At 34.3% G+C, this 10,758-nt stretch overlaps 1 protein-coding gene and 1 non-coding gene across 4 annotated transcripts; one reads left to right on the plus strand and one right to left on the minus strand.

Annotated features, from left to right (window-relative positions):
• Window positions 201–283, minus strand: TRNAL-UAA. Its single transcript has one exon. It is a non-coding gene; the product is annotated as a tRNA-Leu (tRNA).
• On the plus strand, window positions 2,379–8,364 carry LOC109226876 (splicing factor U2af small subunit B-like). Of its 3 annotated transcripts, XR_002068181.1 has the most exons (7): window positions 2,379–2,772; window positions 5,276–5,362; window positions 5,450–5,531; window positions 5,733–5,859; window positions 5,965–6,412; window positions 6,525–6,557; window positions 8,010–8,364. XR_002068181.1 is itself a non-coding variant. In XM_019391771.1 (6 exons), the coding sequence occupies exons 1-5, from the start codon at window positions 2,536–2,538 to the stop codon at window positions 6,392–6,394; spliced, it is 963 nt and encodes a 320-aa protein (XP_019247316.1). In that variant the 5' UTR covers window positions 2,379–2,535; the 3' UTR covers window positions 6,395–6,412; window positions 6,525–8,364. The 3 variants fall into 3 exon arrangements, 2 of the variants coding, with proteins under 2 accessions (XP_019247316.1, XP_019247320.1); XM_019391771.1 differs by having other exon boundaries at window positions 6,525–8,364; XM_019391775.1 differs by lacking the exon at window positions 6,525–6,557.

Genomic DNA, 10,758 nt, shown 5'->3' on the forward strand with positions numbered 1-10,758 from the left:
TAGAATAGTGGTATTAAAATAATATTAGATTCATACGAGTTAAAAATAAATGTGTACCAGGAATTATCTTAGATAGAGGGATCACATAATTTTCTCTTAGGTTAATAAGAAAATTGCCTTTTGGAGTAAAAGTAAAGAAATTAAAAAAAAAAAAAAAAAATAGGGAGCAAAAATGAAACAAAATATAATGGAGAAAACAATGGTGGCTGTGGGGTTCGAACCCACGCGCACTTATGTGCAGAAGATCTTAAGTCTTCCCCCTTAACCACTCGGGCAAACCACCTGATGTTGCATAGGACTGACAATGTAATTATCCTATCTTATTATTGTTATTTTTATAAAAAGAAAAACCCTTTATAGTTCAATAGACTTTAATATTGGTATGGGTTCCAAGTTCGAGGTTTAACATATTTAATTTAGAAAAAATGGATTAAGGGTGCTTTTGGTATGATAAAAAATGAGTTTATGAGGAAAATATTTTTTAATTTTTTCAAAAAGAAAATAAAAAATATTGTTTGTTTATGAAATATGATTATGTTTTGGGGAAAAAAATTCAAAATTTTTCAAGTTCCCAAAAATTCGTTTACGATAGTTTTTGGGTGAAATTTTTTCTTCCACTCACAAAACTTTAATGTTTCTTCAAATAAAATATATGTCCAAACACAACTTCAACTTTTAAGAGTTATTTTTCAATATAACTTCAAAAACTCGTTTTTCAAGTTACAATCAAATCTATGTCCAAACGCTAGCTATAATTTTTGAAAACTCTTCTTCTTGTGAACTTATTTTCCGTTTCAATAGGAGAAAAATATTTTCGAAAACTATTTCTCGACCTTCCTAACTCTATTCTTTATCTTACCACCCCTAACCCACCCTTGCCACCCCACACCCTCTCTAACATTGCCATCACACTCTGATCCTAGACCCCGACCTATCATCCTCCCCGCCCTTACTCATATAGTCTTATATAGTATTTCTTTAAATTAAATACGGACAAGGGCCATATATGCCAGTGAACTATGCGAATTAGGACAGATATGTCCGTCGTTAATAGTTTGACCTCCGGAGGACAACAATTTTTTTTCCAATTTGAGATTCTCTTTTTCATTTTCTCCAGTAGAGGAAACACATATATGCCCAATCCGTCCAATACTTGGTCATTCATGCCCTTAGTTTAACGGAATCACTATTTTGTCTTTCTTAAATAATTAATAATCGGATCCAACCAAAATTTGCTGACCCGATCCGTTAGGACCCGACCCACCCTTATTTCAAAGATATTTTTTGATATACTATTTTTGTTTGATTGAGAAATTGTGTGATAATCATATTTATTTTGAGTAATTTGATAGTCGATTTTTTTATACATCATTTCGGGAAGTAATCCTACTAAAAGTAGTAATTGATATTTATTTATTATTTTAATAATATAATATTCGGATTTGTTTGTGCTTTCTTCAATCATTTTACCATCTTATTTTATTAATTAATTATTTAAAAAATAAAAATACACAGTCAATCCTGTATCAATCAGAACAGTCTGTAAGTGTTTATTTCATGTCTGTTGCGTCTCAATTATGACTAGCCAATCCTGTAGGAGAATTTATTCATCCACTGGTTTGGTTGCAGCAACGTTCACGAAAACAAATTGAATGGAACGATTCCACCTGCCTTCCAGATGCTCGAAAGCATGACCTATCTGTAAGTTCTTACTCTCTGGTTTAACGTCAACAACTTTAAACTGTGTATATTTATTCAAATATAATTAAACAAAGGTCTATTTATTTAAACCCCTAATATTTGGGACTGGGGGGGGGGGGGGGCATTAATCAACGAATTATACTTTAATTTTAAAATTACTTTGGGTCAACTATGTGCATTAGTACTTCCTTGTAATTATTGAAGTCCGTTTCATTTAAGTCTGCTTTGGCATTTAGACAATTCAGCATAATCAGATTACTTTTGCACTAATCCGTAATCTATATTGAGATTAATTATACTCTGCTAATCTATATTGAAAAAAAAACAGATTTTACTGACGCTATTTTTCAATATATAATATAATGTAAGAGAAAATGAGTTAGAAAGCACCGTTATAAAAGTAGGAGAAGGAAAGCACGTTATAAAGCAACTACTTTGCTTTCGTTAAACTAAGGGTATAAATGACCAAATATTGGACGGATTGGGTATATATGTGCCAAATTATTAACGACGGGTATATCTGTTCTAATTCGCATAGTTCACTGGCATATATGATCCTTTTCCGAATTATATATTTTTAAAAATATTTTATGGTACCTAATCAAACATTGGAAATAAATAAGAAAATTACTTATTATCCAAGTATACAATTTCTTTGTGCCAAACAAACCCCAATAGGAATAACAACTCAGCGCTTTAGAACTATCCAGAAGGAGCAGGTACCGAAACTTTCTTCATTTCATATAAATTCTCCTCCTCCTCCTCCTCCATTTTACCCCATTTTGATACCAAAAAACCCTAGAAGAAGAGACTTAACAATCCAATTCTGTAATAATGGCTGAACACTTAGCATCGATTTTCGGTACAGAGAAAGATAGAGTGAATTGTCCATTTTACTTTAAAATTGGTGCATGTAGACATGGAGATCGTTGTTCTAGACTTCATACAAAGCCTAGTATTAGCCCGACGCTTCTCCTTTCTAATATGTATCAAAGGCCCGATATGATTACTCCTGGTGTTGATGTTCATGGTCAGCCCATTGATCCTCGCAAAATGCAGGAACATTTTGAGGTAAAAAAATAATGAAAATTTCTGCTGCTTGTTTGTAGATTTTATTGAGTTATTTTGTGGTTTATTGAAATGGACGCGTGGTTGATCAGTTGATATGTAGTGATCTTATTGTTTTTAGAAGTAGCAAAATGTGTGCTCGTTTGCGTATTTGATTTTGAATTGTTTGCTATGCTTTAGCAAAATGTGGTCGAATAGAGGGACAATTATAAACAATTTATATAGTCGACCTCAACTAGTTTGAGGACGAGTCACAGTAAATTAAAAGATCCATTTTTTTTTTCTTCTGATTTTCAGTGGTCGACCCTTGCTGGATTTCCTCGAGTTATTTCACGATTTATTTCAACTTTCTCTATGGTTAATTAGTTTGGAATCGAGTTGTAGTTGATTTGTTAGATGATTGATTTTTAATGATTATTGATGAATTCATTTAGATATCTTATGTATTAGTGAATTGAGTCTGACAGAAAGCAACATATATTGAGTATTTATATGCAGGAACTTTTGAGGTAAAAAATTAAAATTATCAGTTTTTTCTGCTTGTTTGTGGATTTTATGGAGTTATTTTCTGGTCTAGTTAAATGGGTCCAAATAGAGCAGAATTGATATAGAGGGTTCAGACTGAGGTGTAGTTGATTAATTAAGCTGTTATTTTTTGTTATCTTTTAAGTAGAGAAGAGTAGAGGGCGGGCCCAATATCTACCGAGTTTCAAAATGTGTGCTACTGCCCTCAGGATTTCTCGGTTATCAAAAAAATGAAAATAGAAGGGTTCGCTTAGCAGAACCAAAGTATTTTGAGATTGAAGCATAGTTGATTAATTGATTGATTAATATGCTATGATCTATATGTTTTTAAAACTTGTGAATTTTTCTGCTCGTTAGTGAATTTCGTTTTACTTTATGATTCAGTAGAAAATATAGCGAACTTCTACTACTTTCTATTTTTATTTTTATAATATTAGCCTGAAATGAGTTTATATGGAGTACTATGGTCAATGAGGATTCATATAGCCGAATCTGACTTGTTTGTGATTGAGGCATAGTTGTTGTTGGTTCGAATAGAAGGGAATGATGCAGCGGATTTATGTAGTCGACTTAAACTAGCCTCTGGATTTAGGCATAGCTGGTTAATTAAATGGTCAAATTTTTGTGGGTTTACTATGATCAGCAAATCACTAAGTTGCTCGGACTCGGGTGCAGGTATACGATACAGGGACGGATCCGAGTATCGGTTTCGGCAAAATCTAAATTTTAAGATTCGAGGGTGGGGATCCGTATATGGATACGGGTGCGGGGATTCGGCTAATAAAAAATAGAGCTATAAAAATATTGTAAATTTTGAGATATATTTTGTGAAAAACTTACATGAATACTGTAGAATTCAATTTTTCATTCTCCAAGATGGACATTATTATTTCATTGTCCTAAATCTGTTTTATTTTTTATTTTGAGAAATCAAATCTCAATTTTTCTCCCAAATTTGTCGATGGACTCCGGTCAAAGTGTCCGAAGACAGTTGACCGAATCCGGGACGTATCCCGCTCCCGCTCCCGTCCCCGTCACGTATTGGGATGGGGACGGCACCAAAATCTAAGAGTCCGGCGCAACTTAGGCAAATCATGCTGGATTTGATTAAGTTGTTTTATGAATTAGTGAAATGGGTAACAGACGATGGATATAGAGGATTTATATGGTTAAGCTCAATTAGTTTGGGTTTGCAGTGCTGCTGATATAATAAATCATTGATTATTTATGATTGGCCCTTTACAAGCTGTTTTGGATTCATTGAGTTTTTGGTAGTGATACAGGTCCAAATTAAGAGGAACAGATATAGAGGATTTATATGGTCGAACTGAGTTAGTTTGGGTTGAGGTTTAGTTGTTTGTGATATTTTAAGGATTGGATATTTCAATTCTGGAACATTTTGAAGTAAAGCTAGGAAATCTATTTGCTCATTTCTGGATTTCTTTCAGTTAAATTATGATTTAGTGAAACGGGTCTGTATAATGTGTAACGGAATATAGGATTATTGGTACTTGGCTTCAACTAATTTGGGCTGAGGCTTATTTGGTTACTTGAGTGATCAATTGATGTTTGATGATTTGGATGTTTTCTAGTATTGGAGTTACAGAATCCCCAGAAAACTAGCTTAATATTTCTGCTTGTCTGTCAATTTAGGTTAGTTATTTTAAGAATTAGTGAAATCTGCCCGAATAGAGCGAAACAGATGCAGAATGTTTATATCTATGATCCCAAGTGGTTTGGGACTGAGATGGTGTTTATTAATCGATTGAGTAATGATTTGTATTTGGATGTTTCTAGGGCTTGGAGTTGCGTAATCCCTAGAGAACTAGCAAGTATTTCTCTTTGTTTTTTCTCCAAAATTCTATAAGTATTAGATAAAAACTTTGTGAGCTGGTTCATGCTTCATGTGTTGGTAAGTGTTTTATCGGTGGGTCATTAGTCGGAAATTTCGAGGCATATGCTTATTATGGTGTTGTTGCAGGATTTTTATGAAGATTTATTTGAAGAACTGAACAAGTACGGAGAGATTGAGAGCCTGAATGTTTGTGACAATCTGGCGGACCACATGGTAAGCTATCTGTGCTTTTGTTGGATTTATTCCACTGATTTAGATTATTGATTGGCATTTTAATTTTTGCATTATGTGTGCATGCAGGTGGGCAATGTCTATGTTCAGTTTAGAGAAGAAGAGCAGGCTTCAAATGCTCTTAAGAATCTTACAGGGAGATTTTATGCTGGTAACTTTCTCATTTAACTAATGCTTTCCTTGTAGAAGTATTGGACTTTAAGTGGGATTTCTTAAGATGGTAAAAAGGCTGAGAACCAGTTTGTCTGTATTATGGTTAATGGGCTTGTCAATACCTATTATTTGTTTTTTTTCCTGGTTTAGATATTTCAAAGTATGATCCTCAAACTTCTGCTGGTAATAAACACTGCAGGGAGGCCCATCATTGTTGATTTCTCTCCTGTAACTGATTTTCGTGAAGCCACCTGTAGACAGTACGAAGAGAACAGCTGCAACCGTGGTGGATATTGCAACTTTATGCATCTTAAGAGGATCGGCAGGTTACTGCTATTCACTTTATTTGGAGAACTTGTTAACCATTTGTTCAGTAAGTCTTACAAATTGAATTGTTGCCGACTTAATTTTTTTATGCTGACAATTTTTAGGGAGCTAAGACGCCAGTTGTTTGGGCGGTATAGGAGAAGGCACAGCCGAAGCCGAAGCAGAAGTCGAAGTCCTTACAGGCATCGTAGCTATGAAGAGCGCTCTCACAGGAGTCATAGTAGAAAGTATGATGATAGAGATTATTATCATGAAAGCCGGAGTAGGAGGCATACTACAAGTCCTGGACATAGGAGGGGTAGGAGCAGGAGCCCTCGTGGCAGGAGGGATCGAAGTCCCACTCGGGATAGTAGTGAAGAGAGGCGCGCAAGAATAGAGCAGTGGAACAGGGAAAAAGAAGAGGCAGAACTTACTAACAAGACCAATGCAGTTGGTATTAATTACAACGACGAAAGCAACGAACATGGATATGCACAAAATGGTAATGGGTATAATGATCAGCAGCCATCACAACAGAATGGTTATGGAAACTAATGAGTATATTCTGGATAGGTTGGTTCCTTGTTTCTTATGGTTGATCTTTTGATTTATCCCAAAAGTCATTGTCTTTTAAGAAAGGCCACCTGCCATGAGATATACCTTACTACCATTTTCCACTGTGCAGGTGGTGCAGGTTTTCAATTCTGTGCTATCAAATGTGAAATTTCAACCCTTGTTTTATGCTTTCTGGTTCTAACATGCTGTTCTGTGCATCATGCATTTTATCTGTTATATCGTTACCCTTGTAACCTTTCTGCCACTTCTCCTGCCAAAAATTTATTTTGGTCGTCCTTCCTTCAGTTCATTACTTCGCCCTATGAACCTCTTTGCTTGTTCATGTCTTTTGACAAACTTGTCCTTTTTTTTCACACGGTGACTATACTGCTTTGTGGCTGTCTGGAACAGTTTTTTGGTTATTAATTTTGATCTGTTGGGAGTTCAGTAATAAGTATTCTTCAAGGTCTAAGAGTAACGTTTCTGATTTGACATTATAGTGGTCATAAATCAAATTCACATTAGAGTTCTGTAATATTTCTGGCCCATTCTGATTCTCACCATCCATCTTCATTATTATGTGACGAGAAGATTTTTTATATGGTTATATTATTGGAAGAACATTTTAAAATTACAGAATAATAGTATGAGCGTAGTAAGTCTACGTGTACCTCATAATACACTGGTTAATACTAAGTACTAACCATAATTTATATATTTTTGTCAAATACACATAATGATATTACTCTCTGAGTACCTTAGATGCTTATTTGTTGTAGGTTCTTTCAGTCAGCCTATCACTTATATGTGCTGTCACGCTACTCTAACCTTATCCAGTTGAGTAAATGCTCGTTCCCCAATGTTAGTCCTGGAAGTGTCTGTACGTGATTGTTACATAAACGAAATGTCTGAATTGCTCATAGAATGGCCTAGTAGGAAAATACATGGTAAAGTTTTGCTTTTCAAGAGCTTTATCTTTTACTTCCTTTGTTTCATTTACTCGGTGTTTAATTGAGCACGGAGTTTAGAAAATAAATAAGGACTATTGGTATATACCAAAGGTACCCCTTAGAAAGGTGCCGGTCTTTCTGTAACAGACTAAAATGAAAGAAGTGTTACATCAAATGGAACCAACGGAGTAAATTATTCTAAGCCTACCATTTTCACCTCACACTTTTCCATGATTATTAGGACTTTGCGGTCAGATTGCCATTGCTATTGTATATCATTGAATTGACTCAGTTTTGTGCCAATCTTAAAGTTTGGTTGTCCCGGGTCTTTTTCTAGGTTGTCCATCCCAAGTGTTTCTTTCATCTTCTTGGGGGTTGCCTCTCTTTTTGATTTTGGGGTCTGTTTAAAAATGTCTTATAATGAGAACCGCATGCATCTATAATATGTTAAAATTATCTTGCAAATGTGTTAATGCTTGTATATGCAGTCAGGTTCTTTGACCAGAGCACATCCAGGCTAGTTGCTTTCCCAACTATTCTTTGTTTTGAAATTTGCTTATGGAAGTTAGTCTTACAGGTTTTATGAGTTTTGCAGGTCCAGGTTTCCCTGCATATAAGGACTAAGAGCATGATTTTAATTACAACTTACCATGAACTGTGTACAGGTGGTTGGAGCTAACTCAGAGGATTTGTCCCAACAGGTTTGCTTGCTTTAACAGGCATTTGCAGGAAAGAGATGGAAGAACTTTTAAAGGCTTCTCCTAAGTGAGACTATTATAATTCTTCTTATGTCTAATTTTGGAGTAATGCAGCTTAGAAATAGGCCATTGCGGGTATTCCGTCGTCTATATGACTCTTGTTGGATGTAGCTGTGGATCTTGGTAAACCTGTTCTTTCTAGAAGACTTATATTAGCTCTGATAACTGTTGTTCGAGACTACTTGTGGAGACTCTCTTGAAGTTTTAGCAACGTAGTTGGTAACTTTTTGTTTTTCAATAGTATCTTGATGTTTAGTCGTTTCATCTATTTTACAATGATGCGGTCCATTTTGTCTCCTCTGGGGTAGGGGTAAGGTGTGCGTACCCTCTATCCTTCCTAGATCCTACTTGTGGGATTTTACTGGGTGGTTGTTGTTGCAATGTCCATTTTGTGTTTGAAAGTTTTGCTTGCTTGGTGCATGAGTACCTCTGTGTTTAGACTTTAGATCCACATATGTAGTTCAGTTTTGCCCTGTCATGCATCTATAAGTACTTGTTAATTGTGATTAGTGAGCTAAAATGTTTGCTGTTTAGTTTTTATTATATTCTGTTCCGCGGTTTACAAACCACTTGAATTGACCGAGTCAGATGTAAGGCAAAATTGCACATAGAGGAGGATCATCTAGGAGCTTAAGGGCTGATGTTGAGAAGTCGTCGAGACATGGAACCATAGGTGGATCCAGAATTAAAATTTTTTGGGTCTAGATTCATAATTCTACCACTTTCATCTTTTTACCACAAAGAGTCAGTTTCACATTAAAAATATTTTGATTTCTCTATTGTTGTTTGTTTAGGAGATTTAAATAAAGTAAATGTAATTCATAATCCATTTTGAAAGATTTTGTTTGAAAATTTTAAGAGAAAGAATGTTAATATATCAATGGATGCATTTAGATGTCAACTCATATAATCTTATTCAGATTTCTGAGTATCTCTGTTGGACTTTAACACTTTTGACTTTCTTGACAATCTAGCTTTTAGGCACTAATTTCTACGTTTCTCGTTGAAAAGGATCGTAGAAAAAAAAAGTCATCAATTTCTTTAAATTTTCTTGTAAACGTTAATGTAATTTAAAATTCCAAAATGGTTCACATGTAACACACTTAGAAGAGAACTTCTCTAAGTTTGATTAGACAGAAGACGGCATAATTTCATAGTTTCTTAACACCCCTTTATTGTCTCAAATGGATTAGTGGATGATGACAAAATAATAAGACTTACATTACTCTAAAAAATAATTAAAAAAATAGAACTTTAGGTGCAGTCTTGCGTTTAAGGGCTCATTTGGTAAGGGTATATAAGAATAGTACTGAATATGGTGTATTAGTAATGATGTGCTTAGTTATGTTGGGATTATTTCTTATTGATTGTTTGGTTTGGTGTATTAAAGGTTTTGAAAGAGCAATTCTGTCTTAAAAATCATGGTATTACTGATGACATAGTTTGCTATGTATAAAAATAATACTTAGGTTGAAAAATACGACCAAACTAGGGATTAATAATACCAAAGCTGATATATATGTACTATTAATGTAGTGATTAGTTATGCTGAGATTATTTCTTACTGACTGTTTGGTTTGGTGTATTAAAGGTTTTGAAAGAGCAATTTTGTCTTTATACATGCTTATCCATGTCTTAAAAACCATGGTATTACTGATGGCATGTTCGCTATGTATAAAAATAATACTTACGTTGAAAAATACTACCAAACAAGGGATTAATAATACCAAAGGTAATATATGTATTTTTTTCTCTAATATATCCTACCAAACGACCTGTTACAAATATAATCACACTATCTAATTAGTGAAATATCTCTCACAGTCATAAGTTGATTAATCTAAGCCTATTAGGCATTAGACATTTCAAAGAAGTCTTTCGAGCTAGAGTAATAAATCTTTCCTCTATCTCATTTTAGCATGATTTAAGATATTAGCACGTCGATTAAAAAATATTTACTACAAGGAATGATTTACTGAATTACTCTTATTTATTTTTAATTTTCTTACTTTATTACTTCTATTAATAGGAAAGTGAGTATTATTAATCACTTTTGATCTCTCTCATAGTAAAGGTAAAATTATAAATGTTTAATTAATTTTCCCTTGATTTTCTAAGATGACATATGTTTTGAAAAATCTTTTTGGGGCTAAAACGGCACTTAAAGTGAATGGAGGGAGTAAAACGAACTAAAGATGTTATTCAATCAATAATCATAAATAAAACGACCCAGTAAAATCCCACAAAGTGGGATCTGGGAAAGGTAGTGTGTACGCAGACCTTACCCCTATCCCGATCGGGCAGAGAGGTTGTTTCCGATAGACCCTCGGCTCAGGAAAATGAAAATAATGTTATTCAATTCCTATAACTTAAAGAAATACGTAAATGACCACAGACTTCTGTAAATGTCATACCTACAAATATTACTACTGCCACACAAAACTAAGGATAGTCTTTTGGAGTTTGTGGATTAGATATTCCTGTGCAGAAATGATCCACTCCAACTTCAGAGTTCAGACATATAGATATAAACTATCTGCAAACAGATTTTTTTAGAAAAAACTTTACACGGGGACGCCCTATTTGGGTCCGCCCCCGATTTTAACCCTATACCCATTTTTTTTTTTAAAACGTTTAACTTTGTACCCCACTTTTT

This window comes from Nicotiana attenuata, chromosome 1, assembly GCF_001879085.1.
Source record: "Nicotiana attenuata strain UT chromosome 1, NIATTr2, whole genome shotgun sequence".
Lineage (NCBI taxonomy): Eukaryota > Viridiplantae > Streptophyta > Magnoliopsida > Solanales > Solanaceae > Nicotiana > Nicotiana attenuata.